Source organism: Hakea prostrata, chromosome 6 (genome assembly GCF_041222555.1).
Source record: "Hakea prostrata isolate BN-2017 chromosome 6, UWA_Hpros_2, whole genome shotgun sequence".
Taxonomy (NCBI): Eukaryota; Viridiplantae; Streptophyta; class Magnoliopsida; order Proteales; family Proteaceae; genus Hakea; species Hakea prostrata.
Window position 1 is genome coordinate 39,748,177 of NC_142605.1, and position 27,842 is coordinate 39,776,018.

Below are 27,842 nucleotides of genomic sequence, written 5' to 3' on the forward strand. Positions count from 1 at the left end.
GTGTGTTCAGAGTTCTTATCATCAAGTTAGTTAGATGTCAAGATATCTTATCATCACTTATAAGATAACTAAATGTTTGTAAACAATTACTTAAACAAAATTTAATTTGGGAGGGTTTTTTTTTTTTTTGGTGAAACAAATTTGGGAGGGTTTGAGTGCTAGAAATATATTCACTTCTACCCACCCATTCTTTATATCGTATGTTGTTGGATTGAAGCCTGGATTAATCTATGCTTCCCTATTTCCCTCTCAAAGGAAAATCTGAATTTGGTTGGATTGGTGGTTTCTAGAAGCTTTCAGTAGGTAAATATTTTCTATCTATTCATGATGCGCATTCTCATTTTCTATGGCACTGTTTTGACTCTGTTCAAGGATATTGAGGTCATGCGTAACCATCAGGGACAGAGCAAGTGGCGCCTCATGTTCTCGAATTTGAAGAAGATTGGCATGTGGTACGAGCTCACTTTGTAACAGGCATTATTGGTACTCTTTCCACATCAACACAATGGTGTTTAGGTGTAGCAGTTGTTGGATTTATGACTGGGATTCTCTGTAGTGCTGTATCGGGTTTTGTTGTGATTCCCATATCGTTACACATTAGTAAGTGCTCCATATTACTTCCACAAGGGAAATGATTGTTAGTAAAAGGGTAGCTGAATTTGTTTGTGAAAAGTGGATATTCTTGTAACTCGAAACTATTATCAATGTGCAATTCTTTGTGTTTTTTTTTTTTTTTTTTTGGTTGGAATGTTCCTAAAGTTTTTCTTAGTCATTTCATATGAAAATAAATTCATGCCCCAGTCTGCAGCCATATAAGGGAAATCCCCACTGGAAACCCAGTTTGCCACAATTTCTTGGTGACTGCAAACATCAGGAGTAAAACAAATTGGTATTAGGTTTTTGCAACTCTCACTATATGTATTAGGTATAGGCGAGAGTAGAAGAAAAATCTAATTGTAGAACAAAACTGAAGGGGTTAAGCATAATGGAACCGTAAAATACAAAGAGAAGAAGAAGTCTACTATGTTCTCGGTACAAAAAATCATAAGTGAACAGGCAGAAACCTGAGCAAAAGAAATATACTTCGTTCTCTCCTCACTTTTCTGATTTTTCCTACGTCATCCCTCAATCTCCGTAACTCGAATTACAACAGTTATAGTCTTTTGAGTTGCAAGAATCTTGCATCATGCTGTATTGAGCAGTAAAAAGAAAAAACTAATATAAGCTCTTACAGTTCGTCATGTGAATCATCATCATCATCATCACCACTTGAAGCACCACCAGGAGCTCCACCAGATCTCTGATAGACAGCAGAAATGATTGGGTTGCACACAGCCTCAACTTCTTTGAGCTTCTCTTCATAGTCTTCTTTCTCAGAGCTTTGGTTGTCATCAAGCCATTCAAGGGTCTCCTTGACAGCCGTCTCAATCTTTTCCTTCTCCTCTGACTCTAATTTATCGGCAAGTTTGTCCTTGTCATTGATCTGGTTCTTCATGTTGTACACGTAAGTCTCCAAGCTGTTACGGGCATCAATCTTCTCCTTCACCTTCTTGTCTTCCTCGGCAAACTCCTCTGCCTCCCTGACCATTCGGTCAATCTCCTCTTGACTTAGACGACCCTTATCATTTGTGATGGTGATCTTCTCAGCTTTGCCTGTGGCCTTGTCTTCGGCCTTGACATTGAGGATACCATTGGCATCAACCTCAAATGTTACTTCAATCTGCGGGGTTCCCCTGTTCAAGGAAAGAGAATTATATTTAAAATTGCTCCGAAATTGTAACAGAATCACACTTGAAGCAAAACTGTTAAAAGCAAAACTGTTGTGTAACTGAATGATGTCAAACCTTGGAGCAGGGACAATGCCAGTGAGGTCGAACTTTCCCAGCTCTCTGCAGTCCTTAGTCAGACTCCGTTCACCTTCAAAAACCTGGCAAACATCATAAATTACAAATCAAATCTGTATAAAATGAATGTTGCATATGCAAAATTTCATGTTCCACAAGATAAGATCTGAGACAAAGAGGTCAATCCTTTTTGTAATCAACTCGATAGAATGATGAAAACTGTTGCCAACATTCTAGTGTTGTGTGAACAAAGCAAGGGTGAATCCTAATAGTCTTCCCATGTAGTGGTAAGAATGGAGGAAATCATGGTTACCTGAATTGAGACAGTTGTCTGCTGGTCCTGGTAAGTGGTGAAAACCTGAGATTTCTTGGTTGGAATAACAGTGTTCCTTGGAATCAACTTGGTCATCACTCCCCCAACGGTTTCAATACCAAGAGTAAGGGGAGCAACATCCAAAAGAAGAATATCTGCACCAAGAAGCAATTTAGTCAACTAAGAAACATAAAAAATTCTCCCCTCCACATTTTTCCTTTTTATGGAAACAAGAAGGTTTGGAGTGGACAGATTAGCTTTTAATTGCGACTAGAAAAAGAAGCGCTCTATAGTTAATCTGGGAAAACAATAATACCTTTTGTTTCTTCACCACCCTCACCACTCAGGATACTTCCTTGTACAGCAGCACCATAAGCAACAGCCTCATCTGGATTCACACCCTTGTTAGGTTCCTTCCCATCAAAGTAATCCTTCAGAAGTTGTTGGACCTTGGGAATCCTGGTGCTTCCACCAACAAGAACAATCTCATCAATCTGGTTCTTTTGCAATCCTGCATCTTCCATTGCCTTCTTCACTGGTCCCATTGTTTTCCGGAAAAGATCACTATTCAGTTCCTCAAACCGAGCACGCGTCAATGGTTCAGAGAAATCCATGCCATCATAGAGAGATTCAATTTCCACACGGACTTGGTGCTGGCTACTCAAGGCCCTCTTGGCACGTTCAGCCTCCCTCCTGAGCTTTCCAATTGCCCTATTGTCCTTGCTGATGTCTTTCCCATGCTTCTTCTTGATTAATTTGATGAAGTACTCCATAATTCTCTGGTCAAAATCCTCACCTGCAAAAGAATTAATTAACTATATCACCACATTTCCTAAAGCTGCAGAGATGAAGTCTGTATTCTTGAAAAATATAAATAAGCTGGACAATTTGGGGTAAACCACTAATGCAATCTAATCTTGCCAAGAGCTTAGAGAAAAATCAAATATATTTTGATGTAGTAAAAATACTAAACTCAAAATTAGATTTCTTCTATATTTTATGTACAAAATTTAAATTAAATTGCGATGAAAACAAGGTTAAGCATTTCTATTAACAAGATCCTAAGCTGGCACAGATATTCAAAACTGTAGTAACCCCCTTTCTAGACAACAACAGTACATGACAACACACATGGTGTTAGCAGAATCCTAAGATGGCACAGGTATTCAAAACTGTAGTGACTAGTGAACCCCCCCCCCCCTTTTGTTTTTTTCTCAAGAAGAATAAAAAATTTATTTAAAAAAATAAATAAATAAATAAAAGAGATGCAGAACTCAGGTTTGATAGCTAATTCTCGATCATCAGTGGTTGGGACATATTTTACAATTTGCAAGAGGTTTTATTCATTTTATCCCCCAAGTGGACCCTCCTTCCTCACAAACCAAAATGAGGGAAAACTAAACATGCATAACACCAACTACCACATAACTGTAACCATGAAAATTCATACCTCCAAGATGAGTGTCTCCATTTGTGGCAAGAACCTCAAAGACACCGTTATCAATTGTCAAGATACTGACATCAAATGTACCACCACCAAGGTCAAATACAAGGATGTTTTTTTCCCCACCCTTCTTGTCCAAACCATAGGCAATGGCTGCCGCTGTTGGTTCATTGATAATTCTGGCGACATTCAGTCCTGCAATAACTCCAGCATCCTTGGTAGCCTGTCGCTGTGCATCATTGAAGTAGGCTGCAATTTTTTAAGGTAGAATGAGTAAACTTACATATAAATTTAGTTATCAACTCAATGCTAATTTACTTTACAGCTCCACTGGTGCATTCATACCAGGAACTGTAACAACTGCATCCCTGATTTTCTTCCCAAGGAATGCCTCAGCTGTCTCCTTCATCTTCACAAGGATCATAGCACTAATCTCCTCAGGGCTAAAGACCTTGGCTTCCCCATCCTTCATTTGGACTTGTATATATGGTTTGCCATCCTTGTTCACAATCTTGTAAGGAAAAAGTTTCATGTCCTTCTGCACTTCCTTGTCATCAAATCTGAAGACAGATAGGTTAGTCACATGTAAGCCCCTAAAAATTATAAAAACAAAAGTCTACTTCTTTTCTTTTTCCTTTTCATTTTTTGGCCGAGGGTGGGGGATGTGGTGTAGTGAATGAGAGAAGAGCTTTTACTTTCTTCCAATAAGTCTTTTGACATCAAAGATGGTTCTCTCAGCATTCACAGCTGCCTGATTCTTTGCAGCCTCACCAATCAATCTTTCACCATCTGTAAATGCTACCCATGAAGGAGTAATGCGGTTTCCTTGGTCATTTGCTATGATTTCAACATGACCATTCTTGTAAACACCTACACATGAGTAGGTCGTTCCAAGGTCTATCCCAATAACTGTTCCTAACTTGGTAGCTTCCTCTTTTGCAATGCAAAATGCGGAGAGGCACCCTGCAATCAATTCCACAAATACTAAGCTCATAGTGATCCATTATAGACATTTGACCCACAAAACAAGGTGAGAGAAAGACTGAATCAACCCTTAGCTAAATTGTAATATGAACGCCAGCATCAAGAAGGAAATCAAGCTGAATGCAGAAATAAATGGTAGGCACTACAGTAAACATCTTTTTCAGAGACTCGTGTATAGATGATTCAACAACCTATATTTTCAGAATGTAATCGATAAACATAAGGATACATACTGGTTCTACCTCAATAAGCCACTTATTAACAAAATCCATTTTACAGATTTGATTTCAACAGCGGCCTTGCTAATAGAAAGAATCCATTCGCTAATTAAAAGTAGATAGAAATGCCGAAGAGTATATATATTTCCCAGGGGAGGTAAATTAGCATCGCATTTATCTTTCATACAGGAGCCATAATCCAACAACATAGTAAGACAAACAGATCTAGAGCTTTTCAGATTAAAGCATCCTAAGTTTCTAGTTTAGCCGCTGAAAGATGTTTTTTTAGTCAACTCGAATAAAAGGCTTTCTTTTATCACTTCAGAGTCTAAAACTCTAGTTCGTCGACGAAAAGCAACAGAAGGATATAATTGAAAATGCAAAACCACAAACAACACCATCACACAAGGATCTCGATTTCCAGGCCAAGCATTCTTTCCATAATCAGATTCCAATAATCAAATTAGAAAATATGAGATCCAATAAATCATGTCCACGTAAACAAACAAGTAGATTGTTCGCTGGATAAATCTAAACATCTCTCATGATCTTCAAATCCATTAAACATTGATAACAAACACAAGAGGGAGTAGAAGTAAAAATAGATCTTGAACTAGAAAACCGTCACCAAACAGCAGATTAACTCGGCGACGCCGAGAGAATGCTAAAAATGCAAAATAACAGAAAAGGAAACATTGCAGGTAGAATACAATAATGAAAATCCAGCAGAAATCAACTAAACTAATAAACGAGATGCATATCAGATCTACAGTCTCACTTACCGAGAAGAACGATGCCTAGTATGATCGAAGACCTGCCCTTTCTCCACGAGCCATCCATGGCGTAACTCCGTGTGGTTAATGATCTGAACCAGATCCGAAACAAATAGGAGTAGATGTAGATCTCTGGTAGTACTTCTCTCACTCAAACTTTTTAAGCTTTGAAGGTTTTCTTTCAGATTTAATTTTTCGTCTTTTCGAATGGAAGCTCGGATCGAACCAAAATTTATAAATTCATTGGACCAGCGTCTCCGTAGAACCCGTCAGAGTCGGAAAGAAAAGAAGAAATCCATCGTCAAAGAACCTGTCATCGAGCATGACGTGGACCAATTAAATGTCGAGGATCGGATACCCCAACCAATGAGATTTTATTTTGCGTTGGGAGAATTTCCACCGTTAATTTGAGGAGCCCGTCGTCATAAAAGCAAGACTTGATCTAGTTTTTTTTTTTTTTTTTTTTTTAAAATCTAATTTGATGTAACCGTTAAAGGTGATAACCGTGATATACCAAGGGTTGTGCTTTAGTAATGCATTTCACTTTACGGTCAGGATTTAAAACGGTAATTCGATTTAGACTATTCATTTTGTTTCCTTTTTAAGTTTCAGTCTTTGTAGTTCAATAAGTTAAAAAAAAAAAAAAAAAAAAAAAAACGGAACGGTGGTCAAGATTCATCAAAATTGATCCTCACCATTCGTAGTTAATTGCACAGCACTGAAGCCAAACACGATATACTAACAGTTCTAACTTAACATATTCAAATAGCTATAGGTTGTTCAATGAATAATAATAGGCACATCTTAGAAAAGAGGTCATGGATTGATATATGTTTGGTTACAGAGTGTATCGACAAGCCGGTGTCGAAAAGTGCACTTGATCTTGTAAAGTTTTAACTAGTATTCACCCCTTTGGATGTAGCCCCCATTATTACAGATATTATAAGCGTAATGACCCATTTTGTGTCATGCATTGTTGCACATATCCTTAGGTAGATCAATGCTATGGTGGATCACCTAGCTAGGAAGGTGCAGTTGATCGGTCATCTTCCACTCTTTGGTTGGTGGATTTTTATTTCCCCCTTCCTTGGCTTTGTCGCTTGAATGAATAATACTAAAATAATTAAAAAAAAAAAAAAAAAAAAAAAGAATTATGATCCAACTCTCAAAGACTTGTGTGACATGCCTTGGCAATAGAAGGAAATTCTAGAGCTAAACCTGATGAATGGTAAGATTACACAATCTTTTGGGTTTCACACATGTATGGAAGGTTAGAAGTGTTAACATAAGACCTCCATGAATTGCCTTGCTTTCATGTATTGTAGACTTTGTAGTAAAAGGATTGGAATTCTTTACCTTGTACACGAGAATCTGTAGGAGCTACAAAAGTAGTTCTTGAGAAGGTGTATTTTTTTATTTTTCTTTAATGTTTGTTGTCTTATATCCACACCCTACCTCAGTTTCTTTTTATTTGAGTTATATAGAAAAATAGCATTAAAATTGAAGTAGAAAATTAGAAAAGAGTTCTCCTACCTACCAAAGCCAAGATAAAAGCAAGGTTTGAAATGTCGGACTATGTCGATGGTTGGTACCACCACCGACGTGGGGACATTTTGCTTACATGTCGACGACTTTTTGCAAAGTGTCGATGAAAATTCAACCCCTGGTGGGGGCGCTTAGGGTCGTTTTGGCTTGAATTTTGTTGTGTAGTCTAATTTGAGGCCAATAAACACATTGAGAACATTATTTTAGCGTAAAACACCACTTAATCTAAAGTTTCTGATTGGCACATGCCTGGCTATATGTGTGCAAAATTGAAAGTTTGCTCATAAACTAATGTAAATATACAAAGAGAATACAAATACACAACTAGTGAAGAGAAATACTAAAACCTACAATTCATTGTACAATTATGTTGAGTATGATTCATGCTTCACATTCTATTGCCGACGAACACGTGTCCCCAAAGCTTGTAGAGATCCTACTTCACTTTGGCAAAAAACGAAGGAAAAATCCGTGAAAAATCGAATGTAATTCTGTTAAATATGGTGAATTTGACAATATATCGCCGAAATTTTACTTTTCAGGTTTGCCCATGACCCGTCGGGCAGTGTGGTCCCCACACTCACAGCATGGGATCTGGACTCCCAATAAAATGGCCTCCAGCTCCATGGGACGGGTCTGACTGATTCCATTGAATCCGGTCCAAGTATTACTTTGTCCAAGCCCTCCATGGGCTGTGAAACTGCTTTGAACAACCTTCCTATGAAATCTCTAATTACAAAACCGAGGCCCATTTTTTTCTGGGCTTGGGCTTGGGCTTTTGGGTGGGCCTAGCCGAGCTTGATCTTTGTGGCTCCACTATTGTTTTCCAGTATTTCTCATGAAAAGTGAACAGTAGACACCACAAAGACCACCTGCGGGATGCGTACCAGGTGGACTTTGACGACCGCTGGTGCTTATCCACTTGCCGCACTATTTTGTCTTGTACCTTTCCGTGATTCGGACAGTATTTTTGTCCTTTCAAAGCTTTCTAAAGTGGTTGGATTCTATTGGTTATTAGAGGATCTTGCCTTCTTTTTTTTTTTTTTTCCTTTTTTTTTTCTGTGGCAACCGAGGATCTTGCCAGTAATGGAACCCTACACAAAGTTTCCTTCCATGATGTGAGTTATGACCCCCTTGATCACCTATGCTACTTGAAACATCTACAGACTTCAAACATTTAGAGATTTCAAATCTGAATTGAAATATTGGACTAAGCGTTAGTTTGAATTGGATTGTACAATTGAAGGAATAGGCTATAGAGGAGAATCATGATCCCACGAGGAAGATTTGATCATCATGAATCGGAACCCCACTCTTTCAGATATTGAATCCTAGAAAAAACAAAAACCAAAGAATTGATATTACTAGTGAATTGGATTGTACTAATAAGAGAACATGACCCAGATGAAGTTTGCATATCCCCGATAGAAGTAGAAAAACAAAAACCAAGATATGCATATATAATCAACTTAAATAGAATCAAAGCAATATGATCAACTAAATGAATCAAACCGAGGATCTTGCCTTTTTTTTTTTTAATGGCAACCGAAGGATTTTGCCTATAATGGAACTCTACACAGAGTTTCCTTCTGTGATGTGAGTTATCACCCCCTTGATTATCTATACTACACGAAACATTCCGCTACAATTACCAACTGAAATGAAATATCACTAGCGAAATTGCATTGTACATTTGAAATAGGCTTAAAGAGAACATGATCCCAAATGGAGACTTGACATATCCCTCACTCTTCCAAGTCTGTCGTAATCAAAAATGAAAAACCAAGATTTGCTTTATTGGGTATTTAATGGAAGCTACAAGTATATAAAACACCTTTCATTAGTATTAATACCAACACATGGATCATAAATGCATGAATATGATGTACCAAAAAAATCTGTCTGGTAGTGCTCTGGTGTTTGGATTTCATTAAATTTCCATCGCTTAAAATACCATATGCACAAATAATCAACTTAAATGAAAAACAAAAATCATTTTTTCTTTAAATGAATCAAACCATATTTTGAACAGCTGAGATACAATAAAATTCTATTGACATGCTTTCAACACGGGCACCACATGCACCACCACCACATTAAACGCATACCCAAACAAGATTTGTGCTCGATAGATCTTGCTAGGCTAATGCCTCTAAAGTGGTGGTGCCCAACGTTGGATCATCGCGGTGTGAATTTTATGAAATTCTAGCAGCTCAAAACCCCAAGTGCAAAAAAAAAAAAAAAACAAGAAGGTTTTGGGTGATCTGAGTTATCACCCATAGTATCAACCATCAACTAGTTCCGTGTTGCAAAACCATGAAGATTAAGGTTGGATTCAAGGTTGGATTCAGTGGGTCTAACTCAAAATATTGAGCTATACTTTGGTGGCAAAACGAACATCTCTCATTCTTCCCAAGAAAAGGTCATAAAAAGCAAGTGGGTTTGTGCCTTTGTGGATCTTTCTCTAAATTATAATGTCTAATTAAGAGGTTAAGAAATTAAAACAATTAGTCAATGATCCACCATTGGATGCCAAAGAGAAGACAATGAGACAAACCAATCTCATTTTGAGAAGGCCAAGGTCTTCTTTCAACTTCAAGGCTTTTGTTGTTCTTCCATTTGCCGACATTCTCATAGTCTTGTTCTTGCCTTCTTGGAAGGTGGACGTGTAGGTTTCCTAGGTTCATCATTAACTCACTCAGTATTCATTCTTTGATTCCGACAACCGTTATCATGACCAACATTTTGGTCCCCTTTTGGATTATTCATTTAATTTCATGTAATTACCATAGTACATTACTAATATTAAACACATGATATGTTGTTGGGGTTCAAAAGGTTCAAATTAACTTTCAAAGGTGTCTCTTGGTAGTGCTCCCCACTAATGGTATGCTAATTTTCTCCTTTCTTTCTCTAGGGTACATGAAAATCCAACTCGAATTGGTTGGACCGATTTGGATAAACCAAAACAGGCCAAACCCTTACCAATTTCAGTCTTGTTAATTCTAAATCACCATGAGTCAGGATGTTTTATCAGATGGATTTAGATCCTCTCCACCCAATCTGCTTATACTCTCATTCTTTCACATTCACGTAATTAATACCTGACATAGGACCTGATCGTGTCGACCTTTGTGAGTGTGGAAGAATGAAAACACAGGTAGGTTGGATTAATCAATCAAGGTAGATAGATATATGTATGTGTTTTTGCTCACACTTTTCTACTACACATTAAAAATAAGCTTCGTCTTTGGGTGTTCATAAATAAATCGATTAGAAATAAGACTCCCATTGGATCTGATCACATGTGTTTCTGTCCTAATATGCGGTAGAGATGCACCAGGGGTGCACAAACCTTGACCTACATTGTGGATCTAAACTCCTCGATCTGGTTCGATCAATCAAACTGAACCAAACCGATCATTGAAACCAAGTACACATGATGCATGTTAATGTGGTGTTGAAAACCCGAGCTGAAATGGATGAGTTTGAGCCATGCAAGTTCCCTGTAATGCATCCTTTAAATTAATTGAAAAAAATTAATTTAATTGCTTTTTGGTGGAGAAAAGGAAAGTTTGAATTTTTTTGATGTAACAGAAGGTAGTGCCAGTTGACTTTGGGTGGTGGCTAAAGCAGTAATCCCTCTATTGCATTTCATAATCATTCTACAGAGATCTTTGGTGGATTGCACCATAGCTACAGCTTTCATATATGGCCCCAGCCTCTTCTCCGGTTCAAGCATAAAAGCCCATCTTCCTCTCAACAGCTCTGTGTCTCAAAATCCTTCTGATCACATTTCAAGAAGAAGAAGAAGAAGAAGAAGAGGAAGAAGAAATAGCAGGGATAAGCCATGAGGAGCACTCTTCAGATCATCAAGATCCTTCTGCTCCTCTTTCTTGTTCTTTTCATTTATCACCCACCCTCCTGTAAGTAAGCAAGCATTTCCTGTATCCTTCCAAAGCTCTCTAATCATCTTAAATGAAAATAAATCTCTCATTTTTGCAGGCAGAGCAGAAAGCTTCGAGCATGCTACGAAGGTGACAAACCCAGTTAACGAGGTATATACTTCCATGAATATGGTGTGAATATTGGTATAAAAAATATAAGTTCTTCCATGGATAACATTCTGGAATCAAGCCTTCCAATGAGTCTCATAACACAGTATCTCATCCTCAAAATCGATATTGAAAGAAAGAAAGAAAAAAAAGAAACTTACAGCCCTTCTTGATCTTCCATAAAAGTTGCAGGTTTTCTTGAGGCTTTTGGGCTATCGATTTATTTTCTGAATATCTATAAATAATTTGTTCAACATGAACTCAGCATGCATGCCATGCAGCGTGGAATCACAAACACCATTAGAGTGATTTCACAGTAACAATATATATTTTATTTATTTTTGGCTTAGAGTGAAATTCTCTTATTTAAGAATCCATTCCTTTGATTAAGCTATGAGTTACTCGTTGCATTATTTTTTGTTATTCCATTTTTTTATATTTTTAATTCTTTGCTAAAACTAGTCGTTAGTGCAAGATTTTCTCTTATGACTATATATACTAACACAACCACATATCTGCAAAAGGCCATTTTCAGGTTGATCAAGTCAAGGAAGCTGATAGAAGTTGACGTGAATCTGGATTATGACGATGGAGGAGCGAACACAAAGCATGACCCACCCAAGAAAGGGAAGCCTGGAAGTGGAGGCAAGAACCCATGATTTGCTCATCTTTTGAACCTAGCTGGTTTTCCGGTCGTAATAAGCATCAGATCTCTTATCTCTACCATGTTGCAGAATTGGACGTTGGTGTGAACTCCATTAATTTTGAAAGCCACATATAGTTTGGCAAGTATCACTTCATTAGTACTGTTACAACTTTTTTGAGTGATTTCAACTATAGATCTAGGGAATCTATATGTAACTTGTCATAATTTTAATCGAGTATGTCACAATCATCTACGGCTGAAAAAAAATTTCCACACAAAAACCTCTTGGTGAAGAAAATTTCCCTTTTTTCGAATAATATTTCATTCTATTATCACTGATGGAACTGGCATAATAGAAAAGTCAAGTCTGGATACAAGGATTAATGTGCTCTCCTCACACCCCTTCTAGTATTCATTTAGAAGGGAGTCTCATCTATGAGCATTTGTGATCCACTTTATCAATAATCAAAGGTGAACTCCCTCCTAAACATATGGTGAAGAGGTGTGAGGGGGTCACAATTCTCTCCCAACCAATGGGTATATTGTCGAGTAGAGGATCTCATCAACTACCCTTTTACCATCTCCCTCATCTTTTGACCCAGTTCACTTCTCTTTCCTATCGGGTTCACATCCTCTACAATTCCCATAATACCTATATAGGATTGTGACGCGTGACAGTTAATTATCCAAGGGTTATAATTAGTACCTAACTAAGAATTGAATCTAATAAAGCCCTGAATGCCTAATGGTGGGTTAGTTGAGCGATTAAAAGCCGAAACTCCCATGGAAAAGTCTTGGGTTCACACCCATTCCAACCCTCATGCTCATTGTCCCCCTTGGCCCTTTCTCCTGGCCCAACCCATCAAAGCCCATAACCCCCTTCAGCATTGCACACCCATCCTCAGTCCTCTAGGCCCAGCCCCAATTACCCATCTTCTCCCTCAGCCCACCCAATCTTAGCCCAGCCCCTTTGTCTCCAAGCCCATCCCTTGGCCCAACAATCTTATTTAGCAACTCTATCCATCCATCTCATGATTGATCATCATTAAAATGGTTGCCCAACAATCATATATACTTTTGTAGTTACTTCACTTACAAGGGTGTGAATCCTTAATTAATAACGACATAATCATTGATCCAACATTCCAACCTCAACTTTTGAAACGATAAAAAAGGAAAAATTCATGTTACCTTTCATACATCCATGGACTGCTTCATGCAGTGACAAATTAAACTTGTATGTTTGATTCTTTTCATTGCTATTTTTGGAGTCACCTTCACACCCAAGTCAAAATGATAAACTTGTTTTCTTGCTAGAACAAACGAATCAAGACAAAACAAGAAATTATTTTCCCATGCTTAAAATTCAAGGCTGAGAAAAAGAGAAAAGCAATGTGAATTTAAATATATACATGGAGAATTTAAATATATTTTGTAATATGTTGTTCTTTTCAAGCTGATTAGTTGCAGGCATGCAGATATATCAAATTTATCCACAAATTCTAATATGTTACCTTTTTCATACCTCTCTGTGAAATTTGAAGAATATTTTCTATATGGTATTAAAGAATATCAAATCTTGTGATAACTGATGGTTCGACTAACTTTTGTCCTTTTTTGTCTTTTTAATTTTTTTTATTAGCTAGCAATGCAACTAATCTCTTTATTTTAAATTAAACAAGCTAACCACCGTTATGTTTCAATGGATTAGTAACTGTTCACCATCAAATTTTAGATTATAATCTTATTTATCTATTTTTAATAGAAAAATAATATTGTATTTGACAACTTTATTCAGAAAGATTGTCTGAAATTGACAGCTTTAAATGAGTCTGTAATAATTCTTGCATGATAATAATATTTGAAGATATAATAAACATAAAACATTTTTCCTAATAAAAATTTTATTGCAAAGTTGTTATTGAAAATCTATATATATAACTCTAAGAACCAGACAGCTATGATATATACATAAATAAGATGTTTTCGGTGACATAATTTGAGGCAAGATTAAATAATGAGGAGTAGATCATCTGCTCATATTTTTTTTTTCTTTTTTTTTTTCCTTTTCAATTAAAATAACTGATATCTAACAATTATTTATTTATAATTTTTTTTTCTTTTTTTCAGGATGCCCAGTTAAGTGGGCTGAAACTGTTGATTACATGTTTAAGTGTGAAATATTATAAATTGTTTTACTTTTTGAAAATTAAAAGTTACTCAGAGTACAGTTGGTGTCAATTAGGTGGTTTGTAGACTTTTGTTGCTCTCGATGGTGCTTTTAGACTAGTATGTTTCATGTTATGTCAATTCGAACTTGCTTGATCTGTTCAATTGCGACCTTATAATGCAATCGTATTTTCTGGTCCAATTGTCGTTTTTGTATTAAAATCGTCACACCTAGATTCTAAATCGACTGTGCATGAAATAAGGGCATTTGTGTAATTCCAATTTAAGATGAACAGGTCATAAGACGAGTCCGAATTCTCTTCACCTGTCCATTCAATTCTTTTCACTCATCGATGAATTTGGATCCTCTTCATCAAGTCTGCCCATATAATAGTTATACAACCACTTATACTGACATAAGTATAAGACCCACATTACCTTACCTTGACATAAATAAGCCTGTGAGCATGGACCGTTTATAAGACTAAACTAACCCAAAATAGGTTTATCTGGTCGAACCAATAGATGGGTCCACCCGATTTGATTACTTCCACCATGGAGTCCATTATCACTCTAGGGATGTCATTAGCAAAACTTCATCATTCGATTTTTAGGTTGGAGTTGATAAACCATTGCAATTGCTTTTATTTTGACCTTTTATGATTAAAATAATTTATTAAAAGCTCTTTTTTTAAAAATTAATCAGTTTGATCCGATTCGCCAAAATCGGGCGAATATCCGATTCTGATTCTCCTGGTCGGAGCCAGCTGCGCAATAAAAAAGCGACACGTGCGAGATGCGTTGAAAATAAATCTCTACGGCGCGGGAGAAGTGGCAACTTTGTAAATTTCACTGAAAAAGAAGGGCTGGTTAGGTTATAAAAAATGACAGTTAAAAGACTTAAAGTCAATGTCTTAGAGTCTCAGTTCGGTTGTAGTTGGCAATTGGCTTCGTTAATTACATTTTCAGGTTGAAAATGGTGGATTTAGATTTTTAGTTTCTTACCTGCTTTCCTTTTCTCGAATTACTTAATTAATTATAATTAAGAATTTAAATTGTTTCTATCTGATGGTGAGAAGCGTCTTACAAGCAACCAAGAAGAATGATTTTCTGTAGCGATCCCTATTTCATCTATTTTGTTCTTTTTCTGTTCATTCTCTGCTACTCTTCTTGCTTCGTCTCTCGATTTCTGCAATAATATTTGCATCAAATCATCTCGTTATGAGCTATTAAACTTCGAAATCCAAGAGTGAAAATCCAAAAATTAGTGTCTTTTTTTGGGGGAAATAATGCCTGGTCTTGTATCTGTAAAAACTCCTTCAGGTTCTTCGCCGCTGCAAATTCTAGTTCCGAACGGAGATCCAGAGATTCAAAATCATGAAGAAGGGTCTGAAATTACAAACCCTAGGGTCAGATCTCCGATGCCGAAGAGAACACCATCTCCGTCCTCTTCACGAGTTAAGCCTTTGTCAAGCGGCTCTGGCAAAAAGAAAGCACCTGAAAGGATGCAAATCGATGAATCCGCTCTTGATAATCCTGATCTCGGTCCTTTTCTTCTTAAGCTTGCTCGCGACACAATAGCTAATGGAGAAAGCCCGAATAAAGCTTTGGAATTCGCAATTCGAGCTTCTAAGTCGTTCGAACGTTGCGCAGTAGAAGGCGAACCGAGCTTGGATTTGGCCATGAGCTTGCACGTCGTGTCGGCTATTTACTGTAGCTTGGGAAAGTTCGAAGAGGCGGTTCCAGTGCTTGAGCGGGCGATTTCAGTCCCTGATGTTGCTAGAGGACTAGACCACGCGCTTGCAGCGTTCTCAGGTTATATGCAGCTCGGAGATACGCATTCCATGCTCGGTCAGCTCGACAAATCGATTGCCTGTTACGAAGCTGGATTGAAGATCCAGATGGAAGCTTTGGGCGAATCAGATCCAAGAGTCGCAGAAACATGCAGGTATGGTGCTAATCTCTTTCCATTGCTCTGCTCTGCCGGTGGAGTCTAGCAAAGTTACGTTTTTTTTCCGGTGGAGTTTTGTTCTATGCGCGTTTCGAAGAACTGCATTTTGGAGTTTTTCTTTGTTTTTTGTTCTTCTGGATTCTGCATTTAGGGTTCTTTAAAGAAACGATACATGCTTGTTTAGTCTGGTTACTCTGGTAGACTCTGCCTTTTCCGTGCATTGTAGTATCGAGATTTTCTCCGGCGACGTTTAAGGCGCAAGTCAGTGAGATGTGTCGTTGAAGAAAAGAATCGTCTACTGAGCACAGCAGTGCACTTTTTATACCAAATACCAAATAAAAGGCTGAGATTGAAAGCTTGATTTCAAATTTGAAAAGTTCAAAATAACCTTGTAGTTTTTTTTACTTTTTCTGCCACTTATTTGGTGTATATGTGCCCTGCTATGATGTCTTCTCTCTTCCCATGTCATTGTATTCTAACTTGCACTTTTTAATGCGGATCCATGTGATCTGAAGCTTATTTGGCTGGGACTGGTCTCTGGCAGCCTGTAAGATAGAATCCGATTCCCCTGTTTCTAAATTATTATTTTTTGTTAGGTTGTTCCTTTTCACAATGTAAGGGCATATATATATGGAACATGCAATTTTATATATTGGAGATTGGGTATTTACATAATATAAGGTGGGGCTTTGTCAGAAAAAAGTAGTGTACAATCTTCTACATCAATCGTTTTAACCGTAGACAACAAGGGGAAAGCCTAAGATTACTGAAAAATGGTTCTTGCTCCTACATTTTCATGATTGATGCAAGAACCCAGAGGATCATGACAAGTGGGTTCAACAAGCATTCACCTGTATCGATCCATACTAGTTACAGAGAGGGACATATTATATAATACAAACTTGAAATCCAAAAAGCAGTTCTATCATTCCATTTATGTACAATTTTTTGGTAAAATCTCAGGTACTTAGCTGAGGCCCATGTCCAAGGTATGCAATTTGATGAAGCTGAAAAATTATGCAAGAAGACCCTTGATATCCATCGTGAGCACAATTCACCTGCATCCCTCGAAGAAGCTGCTGATCGCCGGTTAATGGCTCTCATATGTGAAGCTAAGGGAGATTATGAATCTGCCCTTGAGCACCTTGTTCTTGCCAGTATGGTTATGATTGCCAATGGACAAGACAATGAGGTTGCTGCAATTGATGTTGGCATTGGTGACATTTATCAGTCTCTCAGCCGCTTCGATGAGGCTGTCTTCTCTTACCAGAAGGCCTTAACTGTATTCAAGTCCACTAAAGGTGACAATCACCCTGTGGTTGCATCAGTCTTTATACGCCTTGCTGATCTCTATTACAAGACAGGGAAGCTTCGGGAGTCCAAATCCTACTGTGAGAGTGCTTTGAGGATATATGCAAAGCCTGTTCCTGGAACTACAGCAGAGGAGATAGCCAGTGGGCTTACAGAAGTTGCAGCTGTGTATGAAACTGTAAATGAACCTGAGGAAGCATTGAAGCTCTTGCAGAAGGCAATGAAGTTGTTAGAAGACGTACCAGGGCAACGAAGCTCAATTGCAGGGATAGAAGCACAAATGGGTGTAATGTACTACGTGGTTGGTAGGTATGTAGAGGCTAGGAACTCTTTTGAGAGTGCTGTGGAGAAGCTTCGAGCCAGTGGGGAGAGGAAATCAGCCTTCTTTGGGGTTATGTTGAACCAGATGGGTTTGGCTTGTGTACAGCTGTATAAAATAGATGAGGCTGCTGAGTTATTTGAAGAAGCAAGGGGGATAATGGAGCAGGAGTGTGGTTTGTATCATCCAGATACTCTTGGTGTATATAGTAATCTTGCAGCAACCTACGATGCCTTGGGCAGGTAAGCATATTTTACTATTTTCTAGCTCGAGTACATTTCTGTTATCTTCCCTCAAGCATTCTTTTGTTATGTGCCGAAGCTCTGTTTCCGCAATTCAACAGAATTCTTTGGTTATGCAATAATGTTATGACCTGGAAATCTGTCTTGCATCTTGGGTAGTGTAACTGAAACTGAAACTGAAACTGTCAATAGAATTGAGCTCAGAAATCAGGGAGGGAAATCAATAGGTAAAAAGGAAGCCTTAATTCAGAATGATGTTATCCACGTATCCCATTGATTGAACCGAAATAATAGCGCCTCTATTGTGCCTGAATGTCATCCATGTATTAGTGACTGTAGAAATACTAATGATATTTTAATAAGAAGAGTTTGCTTGCTCATGAGATGAGATATTGATACTTGCATTAGCAGCAACTAGTGCTTACATTTGCTTGAGCGGGTATTTCGTTTGTTGTTGAGGTTTTAATATAAAATACCATTGTGGTTTATTTCTGCAGGGTGGATGATGCAATAGAGATCTTGGAATACATTCTCAAGGTTAGAGAAGAAAAGCTTGGAACAGCGAATCCTGATGTTGATGATGAGAAGAAGAGGCTTTCTGATCTTCTTAAAGAAGTAGGAAGGAATCGGAACAAAAAAGCTAAATCACTCGAAAAACTTCTTGGATCTAGCACTCAAAGGATTAAAAAAGAGGTAACAAAAAGATGGTCAGGCTTGGGCTTCAAAACTTAGTGAAGCATACTTTGTTCATCAGTGTGCTCACTTTCTGTAACATAGAAAATTGTGTAGAGAGTCAAAGTCAGTGCTTCATATTTCTTGACATTCATGTCATACACGGTCCTCTTTGATTTTGTCATTTTTATTTTTATTTTTAACATTGTTGTGTTCTTGAAGCTGTACGTTCAGGGTTGTTTTTCAGTTTTTCTGTGGGTTGGGGGCGGGGGAGTTGAAAGATTTGCTGAGCGAATAAATATTTATGATTCTTGTCTCTGGTTAATTTTACAACTGATGCTCCTCATTCCTTGTAAAACTCTTAGGTCCCAACTATTCTACGAATGAACAGGAATAGTTTTCGTATTTGTATCCACTGCAAAGAAGAGGTGGATGGAACCTTAAAACCAAAGTTTGAAATGTCGTGGACATGCAACCGACATGTTGTGGCAGTGCACCCACCAAGTCTTGAAATTTCGGGCGACGCTACAGTGTTGCGTGAAAATTGATCCCTAGTTCAGAGAATTAGGGCGTTTGGCAAATTTTGTTGTCTAGCCTAATTTGAAGTCAATAAATACACTAGAAGTGTTATTTTGGCTTAAAACATCACCTAAACTAATGTTCGTTATCCACATAGGATTGTCAACGGAAGTCTGGAAAACCGCACATTTGTGTGATCGACACAAACAATGTAATAGCCGGCAATAACAAAGCAAGATGTACTTGTATATATCGAATATTGGATAAAATAGGGTTAAAATACAAGAAATATAAGAAAGAAGTTCTAGTAATCTTAAGAGAAGAGAGAGAAAATGACAAAAAAAATCAAGTGAAAAATTGTTGAAAATTCGACCGAAATTCAGCTAAATATTGGCAACATTGGTGACTTTTGGAATTTTCCATGTCCCACATGAGTTTTGTGTTAGGTTCTATGAACATGGCAATATATCCTCGACTTTTTGTACTATGCTTATGTAACTAGTATTGGTGTTGTAAAAGAAATCTTGCTACTATTGGGTGAGATATTCTTTCTACATCTGGTTCATTGGATATATTACATCTATTCTATTGGATATACTAATAGTTATATTTGATATGTGATAATTGACACACGTCTTGTTCTTTGGTAAAATTTTATTCTTGGACAAATAAAGAATAACGCAAAAACAACTACCTACATAGTTGGTGATGTTGTGTTGCTTTAATTCCGCATCATCAATGCTCTTGCTAACTCTCAGGCTCATCCCGATTCATCCCCATCCGCTACTGCATCCCCTCTTTTATTTACCAAAAAAAAGAAATCAGTTCCTCCCGATGTTGGCAAGCTTGGTTACCTTCAGACCTTAGATTTATCTTACAACTTCTTAAATAGATTGTTACCCACTTCATTAATTAAATGCAAAATTAGTATAAAAATGCAGATAAAATACTTTTGACAGATAAAAGGTCACCAACATTGGTATACAGATCCAAGGTAGGATTGGAACAAGAAAAATCTACTCCGTCAGGAGAATCTAGGAATAGGAATTCGCCTCTGGCAAACACACGGGGTCCAGCAAAATCACCACTCGTCAAGGAAAAAAAGAATTCTTCAGAAAACGATACAGAGGAAGACGATGTGGTAAGATACGAGTGTTCCAAGAGTAAGGATTGGAGAAAAGGTATTGCCGTCGGCAGTAATGCGAAAAGGTCCAATCTCTTCGGCAAAACCATAAGACACAGACGAACACCCAGGTCCTCCATTAAGCCACAGAAATAGTGGTCTCGACTCTGGCCGACGATTCACCAGAGCCTCAACCAACCAATAGAATATCCAGAGTACTGGGAGAACTGAATGCTGTTTGTCTGTCCCGATAATTCAGTGATCCTATCTCTCTTGACTCTTCCACTTTTGGAAAAATAATGATAACTGGACGAACACAACAAGAAGAGAGAAAGGGAAACAAAACCCAAAACAGACAGCAGAGAGAATTCTTAAAGAAGAACCAATCCAAGAGCAGAGTCCTATTAAGAAGCAGACAAAAAGATCCCAAAATGCGTCTTTTTTCCAAATTACTACTTAGAAAACCCCATCAGCCCTAATGGTCTCTCTAGTCTTATGCTACAACTACTACTTGGTACAGCCAGTGATTGAAATTGAACGCTATAAAAAGATTTGTGAAGTTGTTGGGGTTCATTCAATTTTCATCATTTAATAAACGCATCAGAAATATCGAAAGTGGAAATGTGATGAGTTGTTTGAACTTTGAAGACCCTCTGCGACACAGTCCCACTCCATTCGTCTTCTTATTTCCGGGGATTTTATTTGTAAATTTGAAAAGTATTAAACCTTTAGATGTGAAAATAATAAAATAGATTTACAACATAATCCTTTCTTTTTAATTTTGAACCGTTTGCTTGAACTTTAATTACGTGACAAAATCCTGGCCGTCAGCTTCTGTGCCGCAAACAAAAATCCTAGTTTGGGGATATCTTTGTAAAATTGAAGTTTCTGGGAAGGATATCGGGGTTTCGCAAAAAAACGAAAAAACTGAAGTGTGTCTATAATAAGATTTTTTTTTTTTTTAAAGATAAAAAGCTTTTAAAACAATATATAAAATATATAGCATCCATTGTACAAAAATCCACTATTTTTTGGGGAGTGTTTTTGAACCATGACCCGATGGGTGACGGTTGTCGTCAAGAGAATCTAGGAGTACTACCTGCAAAACAAGGAAAGAACAACGAAAGATCTTTCGCTTTTAGATTCTCGATCCAGACATTTCCAAGTACAAAAGCTTGAACTCCAAGAACCCCAAATCCATGAGCTAAAACCCTTACTCTTTCGTTGCATCAGTGGTGGAAGCAGTGGAAACCGAGTTGTAACCAGGCTTGTTGTAGATAAAATGTATGTTGGAAGTTTGATGGGGAAGGGTGGGAAGACAATCAAGCAAATGACGTTAGAGACAAAGACTCAAATTCGGGCCTTTCCAAGAAATCGTCATCTGCCTCGGTGTGTTTCAGTGTCGGAAGAAATTGTTCAGGTACCATGCTTTCCAGGATTAAGTGATGAAATACAACTTAAAAGAAAAAGATGAAGCAAATTCTTGAAATGAGATTGAGTCTCTAATAATGTTTCTTATATGCATGATTTTACTGTTAGTTCTTGAGAAGAAACGGTTGAGAAGCAGCTTATTAATTTTCAGTTTGGTCTCTAGATTATTGTCTATAAAATGTAATTCTTGGTGAAACTTGGTCCTTTAGCAATTGGAGCTGTGTATCGTGGATTTTTGAAAACAAGAACCTTTTAGAGATCAGTCACTAACATTGAGGTAACTAAATGGTCCTAACTCCTACCTGTTGTAGTGAGAGAAAAGAAGTGGTCTAACCATAATGGTTTTGTTCAATTGCTATTTGGTAAAGAAGTACATTAGTGAACTTGTGTATTAGAAATATTAATGCAAGAATGAGCTAGCTAGATTATAGCTTAAATGCTTTGTCCTGCAAATCAAAGTATGTAGGCAATACTTAAAAGGGATTTTTGTGCTGTGGTAATGTTTAAGTAAGTTTCGTATTAGTTTGAAGGGAGTTATTAGAAGGGTTTTGATGACTTGATTTCGTCTTCATCGTTCTACAAGTCCAAGCGATGTCAGATTTCAATTTGGGTTTCTAGCTGAGTTCTGGTGCAATTACATTTTCCTCTTGTGAAATTTCAGAGTGCAGTACTCCTGTAGCTGTAGCTGTTTATGTTAGGAGGTGATTAATTGTCTTCTTCCTTTTTTTGGTTTAGTTACTGATTATAGAGGTAAGCTTCACTTAATTCCTGTATGTGAAGAATCTTTTGTAGCCTTGAAAAGTAGGGCAAATTTGTAATAATAAGTCCTTGCCATGGGGTTGTTTTATAGGGTTCGATTGGATTTTCAAACTGAATGGAAATGCAGATCGTCTGTGTCCGGCTGCTAGATGCACTGTCCGTGGTATCTGGAAACAAACCCGGGTACCATGGGCAGGGTATCCAGCGGCCGGACGCAGACAATTTGAACTCACTAAAAGGGACATCAAGGAGCATATTTTGGTCAACCTCTGGTAGTTGGAGGAATGGTAATGTTGTAACAAATGGTTTGTCAAGTGCAAGGAGTATGGATTTTGAAATCATTTTTATCATTTTACTCTACACATTTTCTATTAGTTTATTCTCCATCCTTTTTGCTTCTTTTCTGCAACTGTCGTTTTCTTCTCTGTTTATGTTTTAGTTTTCAGTATTGATGTTACCTTATATCATCTTAGACCAGAAACAGATCTTGCAATTGGATAGCATCCTATCCTTTAGGAAGACCGTCCTTGAGCATGCACAATCATATGGCCTGTTTATTGAGAAATCCCTAGTATTCCTCTGTAGTCCTTCTCAAATGCAGATTGAACTGGTAATAGTGATGATAGTGGAAGCTATGTCATCATTATGGATCCCAATCTGATTTCCTATGCATTGAAGAAATACAAGACTGTGCCATGGAGTACAAGGCACTAGTTGCAACCCATGTGTTTGCATCACTGCGATGTACTTTCTGTGAAATACTCTTTTTAATGCAACCATGAACTTACTGTGGAACTCATCTCAGCAAAGGACCATTCATCAATGTATTCACCAAAGGCCTATCCACCACATGATTTGAGTGGTTATGTGACAAGCTGAAGATTTGCTGCCAATCTCCATGTTCAGCAGTTTTATGAACCGAAGATCATGATCCTGCCTGTAAGAATCATGATCTTCATTTTCCATTCTCCTCCAGTGTCTGCAAGCGTGACACAGCTCATGACATAATCACATTTCTTCTTCTATATCAGTAAAATATTATGCAATCCTTTTTTTGGTACATAGAATAGTATCTAATCCTTTACTCCTCCTATATTTCTATCAATCAAATATTATGTAATCCTGTAAACCAGCTAGAGTTCCTGTTGTTAGGATGAATCTACAGCAACCTTAGCAACCTTGGTAATTGCATTCATATGTAATGAAAACTTCTATTCATGCATTAAAGAGTGGAATGATTGACACCAGTTCTTTGTCAGTATATAGGTACTCTACACTTATGGTTTTTGTCTCCAGGCCTGCACCAACTTGTTACAAGTAATAGAGAGTGAGGGCAACTGAAATTGGTCTGAAAAAAGAAAGGAAGCTTTGTGATAATGATTGTATGAATCACATTTTTTTTTAATTATTTCAAAATTAAAGACCAAATACCCAATCTTACCATATTTGGTTATTAGCTTTTCAGATATTTGTCTTTATTTTCCTTTTCGAAGCCAAATTGCAGAGTAAAGTAAAATTTTTATAAATGGTTTGGAATGAATTGTAATTAGTCACACTGATGTTAGGCAATTATTTCAGATGTTTCCAATTTAGCATTGACTATGTTTCATTCCTTCCCTCTACTTCCCTTTCAGACTGATGGAGCTGACATGAAAATTGATAAATAAATTTGTTGGCACCTGTATTAGTAAATAGAAGATCTATCTTATGCTTTTCCCTATCTGATGACAACAGTTCCCTTGCAGGTCGAGGGTGATGTTAATGCCGTGAGAAGAGCTGTAGAAATGATTCCATCATGCTTGAAGGAGAAACAACTTGATTACCGCGGTCATTTCCACGGACGGGCACACTTACCAGATCAGTTCTGTCCTCCTGATGATGATCTTAATCCTCATATAAACAGTAGGCCTCGTCTGTCCTCCCTATATGGGTCCAAATTAGGATCACCATCTTCTGCTGGTACACCCAATTTGGGAAATAATTCATATGGTTCACGTACATCCGATTATGCATTTGATTCCAGAGCTGGTCCAATAGCAGACAACCAGTCACAGAAATCTGTTGAGGACCTTGTCTTTCGAATTCTTTGCCCAGTTGACAAGTTAGATAGAGTAGTGGGACAGGACAGTGGGATAATTGAAACACTATGGGGTGATGTAAGTGTCGATGTTAGAGTTAGTGAGACTATTCCTGGATCAGATGAGCAGATAATCATTATCACTTCTAAAGAGGTACTTGCAGTCTCTCTCTCTCTCTCTCTCTCTCTCTCTCTCTCACTCACACACACACACTCGCACGCATTCACTATGCAAACCCTTCAACCCACCAACCCCCTCCTTCATTATTGACTCACTTCACTAATTTTACTGGGGACATAAAAAGAGGTGCACAAGGCTTCTGCCACTGCGAGGTTTGGGGGTGGTAATAATGTATGTAGCCTTAACCTGCTTCGCAGAGCGGCTTTTCCGAACTCAGAACACACGCCCGCTTGGTCACAGTGGAGCAACCTTACCATTTCACCTAGGACTGCCCATCAGGGTAATGGGAAACATATTTGGAGTTTCTGTTGTGCCATTAACTAGCTTCTTTTCCTTGTGTTGAAGCGATAGGCATAATAGTAATGTTCCAAGGAAAAATTTCTCGATGATGCGTATCCCAATTTATCACTGGATGAGACTTTTTGTTTTTATTTTTATTTTTGAGGCAATGCAGTCTGTTTTATACTTTTGCCTAATTTTTTTGTAGGTTTTCCCTTAAATTTATAATTTGGGTAGGGTTTGGTTAATTTCATGAGGTCTATTTATTGTGCTTAAATGTCATCTTTCATCCAGATATAGCCAGTGTATCAGTGCTTGGTTTTAGTTTAATCTTAAAATTTCTGCCCTATGCTAGGGCCCAGATCATGAACTGTTTCCGGCTCAAAAAGCTTTATTGCACATTCAGAGTCAGATTGCTGATCTTGGCCATGACAAGGATGACATTGTAACTACAAGGTTACTTGTCCCAACTAGTGAAATTGGATGTTTAGATGGGCTAGATGGTTCACTGTCTGAAATAAGGACTGGTGCAGACATACATATCCTTCCCAGAGAAGAACATCCTGCATGTGTACCTGAGGATGATGAACTTATACAGGTTCGTGGTCGTTTTCTCAAGAGAAAATGCTTACCATTTATACCCCCCCTCCCTCCCTGCAGAAGCTTGATTTTTTGTTCATTAATGTGCCACTGGTTTACACTGGCTTCTACAATATCTATTAGTACATGTAGCTTACATGATAGGTTTGTTGGATCTGTCATCTGGGTTGACTCCATGAAGAAAATAATGAGATCCCCTAATCCAGAAATATAGGCATATCCATCTAACCTATCATGTGGTTAGCCTGATTCAAATTGTCGTAGAAAGTGTGCATATCCTCATAAGGCTCATTTAGGCAGTTGAGTAGATTAAGGATCTCAAATTCTCAATGTTAACACACATTAGTGTTGTCATTGATGCCAGCGGCCCAAGTCAATCTGTTAAGTGTACCATACATCTTGGAAATGTAAAATTTGGATTATGGAGGTTGTGAATTGACTCAGATAAATCTCGACTCTTTTGTGGTCTGTTGAGTTTCTAAAGAAGATGGAGAAGGAGGTAAGTGCTGGTTGTCTGTCTCCAATCTGTGTCAGGATTGGGGTGTACTGTCTGTCCCTTTTAGCATTTTCTAGTTGGCCATTAAGTTTCTCTTTTAGAATAGATTTTTTAAGTGATAGAATGAATGGTTACAGATTGTGGGGGAGAAAAGGGCAGCTCGACTTGCTCTTGTTGAGGTGACAAAAAGACTTCGGAAGGAGTTTTATTGGAAGATTTCTTTTCTGAAGGATTTGTTATCACCTTCGACCTCACCAACAGCCTCAGATGGAAGCATGTCTGGACCTGAGGCTGCTCTCCCCAGTAGAATTCCAAGTCGTGAAGGTTTCCATGGTAGTGACACTGCTGCAGTCTATCAGGATGCACAGACTGTAACGACTACAAGGCCATCAAAGGTATTAATCACTTGTAGAATTGGGAACTGGAAATTTTCATGTACTTGTATGTGTTTCGTCATTGTTGTTTTCAGCTTCTGTCTCATTCATGGTTTTCTATACTTTCTGGTGTTATAAGTTGCCTCAATTTGTGGTTTTTAATGGATAAACTTCATTGTTGTAGGAAGCTGGAGTTTCTAGTGGTGGAACATTGGACCGGAATAACGGCAATACTCATGATGATGTTCCAAATACACTGAGCAGGTTACAATTCTTCACTTCAGTTTTCTCTTCACGGTGGTAGCCCCTTCTCCTGTTACAGATGCCTTTCACTTGTGTTTACCAGACTTGCAGTGCAAGTTGTCACTAGAAGAACACTGGAAGTTGTCCTTCCAGAGCATGCTTTTGTAAAGCTCATTATGAGATCAGGAAAGAAACTTGCACAAATTAGTGAGGTAAGTTTTTTTCCTATGTTAGTCAATCCATCTGATAAAGCTTGAATACCATCATACTGATTCAAGTTTTAATGGAACAGTTGTCAAGAACAAGTATTAGACTTATTGAAGACAGACCAGATCAGACTGAAAAGATTATTCAAATATCCGGTACTGCAGAACAGCTTCAAAAAGCCGAGAACCTATTTCTAGGGTTTATTCTGAGCGGTAAGTTTTCTATTTCCTTTCTTACCCAATTGTAAATAATTAAACTCATCAGCCATCACAGAGCATTCATTTTGTAAGTTACAATTATAATTGCTACTTCTCTTCATTTTTCAGCACAAGAAGTTGATGACTCTAGCTAATATGAGAGGACAGAGAAAAGGGGAGGGTTGAAAAACCAAAATGTTGGGAAATTGGTTACAATTTTGTTTTTGTTCCTAATCCTAAAACTCTGAGAGATTCTTTCACTGTTGATCGGTTATTTGATTTCCCGGTGCAATCCCCGAAAGAGCTGTGCAATTTGTCAATTATTTGTATATAAAGTTATGTACATCCTGTTCATGCTGCAGTTTGAAGATGATTTCTCTTGAAGAATTAGTGAATTGTAAATTTCATCAGATCCAAATGTGCTTAGATACCCTTCAGTCCTTGCAATTTCTTTCTGCTACGTGCTCTGCTCTGTCCAGAGAATACTAGTGAAAATATTTGAATTTTAGCTTTTGAACGTTGCGTGTCATGCTTTTTGATGTCTAAGCCAGAATGTTGCTTGCAGGTAGAACAGATTTTATTTTTATTTTTGTTCAAAAAAAAAAAAAAATGACACGATAAATTACCTGAACAGCCATTCTATATTCTGAACCTTGTATATCTCATATCCTTAATCCGTTAATTATCAAAAAGGTCCGGCTTGCACCTCCGTACTCCATAGTCCATTGTCATATGGCACGCGAAAATGGCGACCTCTACCAAAAAAAAAAAAAAGAGAAAATGGCGACCAATGGATTTATCAAAAAGCGGAGGGTATTTCCGGAATTCAACCTAGAAGTCATAGTGAGTTCTGATGACGTTATCTTTCGT

General features: G+C 37.7%; 3 protein-coding genes and 1 long non-coding RNA gene across 4 annotated transcripts; 3 read left to right on the top strand and 1 right to left on the bottom strand.

Moving 5' to 3' along the window:
• Positions 1-951: 951 nt before the first annotated feature.
• On the bottom strand, positions 952-5,844 carry LOC149014064 (luminal-binding protein 5-like). Its single transcript, XM_089158627.1, has 8 exons — positions 5,586-5,844; positions 4,297-4,564; positions 3,947-4,161; positions 3,608-3,850; positions 2,474-2,953; positions 2,158-2,312; positions 1,845-1,927; positions 952-1,733 (listed from the first exon to the last, which is right to left on the bottom strand). Exons 1-8 carry the CDS (start codon positions 5,641-5,643, stop codon positions 1,229-1,231), a joined length of 2,007 nt encoding a protein of 668 aa, XP_089014753.1. The 5' UTR covers positions 5,644-5,844; the 3' UTR covers positions 952-1,228.
• A 5,066-nt stretch (positions 5,845-10,910) lies between these two features.
• On the top strand, positions 10,911-12,086 carry LOC149014065 (uncharacterized). Its single transcript, XR_016173893.1, has 3 exons — positions 10,911-11,047; positions 11,127-11,179; positions 11,701-12,086. It is a non-coding gene; the product is annotated as an uncharacterized LOC149014065 (long non-coding RNA).
• A 2,919-nt stretch (positions 12,087-15,005) lies between these two features.
• Positions 15,006-18,837, top strand: LOC149014066 (protein KINESIN LIGHT CHAIN-RELATED 1-like). Its single transcript, XM_089158726.1, has 3 exons — positions 15,006-15,939; positions 16,906-17,814; positions 18,312-18,837. The coding sequence occupies exons 1-3, from the start codon at positions 15,281-15,283 to the stop codon at positions 18,544-18,546; spliced, it is 1,803 nt and encodes a 600-aa protein (XP_089014852.1). The 5' UTR covers positions 15,006-15,280; the 3' UTR covers positions 18,547-18,837.
• Positions 18,838-21,317: 2,480 nt separating this feature from the next.
• On the top strand, positions 21,318-27,413 carry LOC149014067 (RNA-binding KH domain-containing protein RCF3-like). The gene is made up of 8 exons (XM_089158727.1): positions 21,318-21,548; positions 24,064-24,549; positions 25,211-25,453; positions 26,089-26,346; positions 26,510-26,589; positions 26,672-26,780; positions 26,861-26,987; positions 27,102-27,413. The coding sequence occupies exons 1-8, from the start codon at positions 21,411-21,413 to the stop codon at positions 27,125-27,127; spliced, it is 1,467 nt and encodes a 488-aa protein (XP_089014853.1). The 5' UTR covers positions 21,318-21,410; the 3' UTR covers positions 27,128-27,413.
• Positions 27,414-27,842: the final 429 nt, after the last annotated feature.

Bases quoted from the DNA above. Each gene is read 5' to 3' on its own strand.
- LOC149014067 (XM_089158727.1), top strand. From the start codon at position 21,411: ATGTATGTTGGAAGTTTGATGGGGAAGGGTGGGAAGACAATCAAGCAA. The intron at 24,550-25,210 runs GTACTTGCAGTC...GCCCTATGCTAG, and splicing joins TCATTATCACTTCTAAAGAG to GGCCCAGATCATGAACTGTT. The intron at 26,988-27,101 runs GTAAGTTTTCTA...TTCATTTTTCAG, and splicing joins TCTAGGGTTTATTCTGAGCG to CACAAGAAGTTGATGACTCT.
- LOC149014066 (XM_089158726.1), top strand. From the start codon at position 15,281: ATGCCTGGTCTTGTATCTGTAAAAACTCCTTCAGGTTCTTCGCCGCTG. The intron at 15,940-16,905 runs GTATGGTGCTAA...GTAAAATCTCAG, and splicing joins AGAGTCGCAGAAACATGCAG to GTACTTAGCTGAGGCCCATG. The intron at 17,815-18,311 runs GTAAGCATATTT...TTATTTCTGCAG, and splicing joins ACCTACGATGCCTTGGGCAG to GGTGGATGATGCAATAGAGA.
- LOC149014064 (XM_089158627.1), bottom strand. From the start codon at position 5,643: ATGGATGGCTCGTGGAGAAAGGGCAGGTCTTCGATCATACTAGGCATC. The intron at 4,565-5,585 runs GTAAGTGAGACT...AATTGATTGCAG, and splicing joins ACTAGGCATCGTTCTTCTCG to GGTGCCTCTCCGCATTTTGC. The intron at 2,313-2,473 runs GTATTATTGTTT...TTCTTGGTGCAG, and splicing joins GGGTGGTGAAGAAACAAAAG to ATATTCTTCTTTTGGATGTT.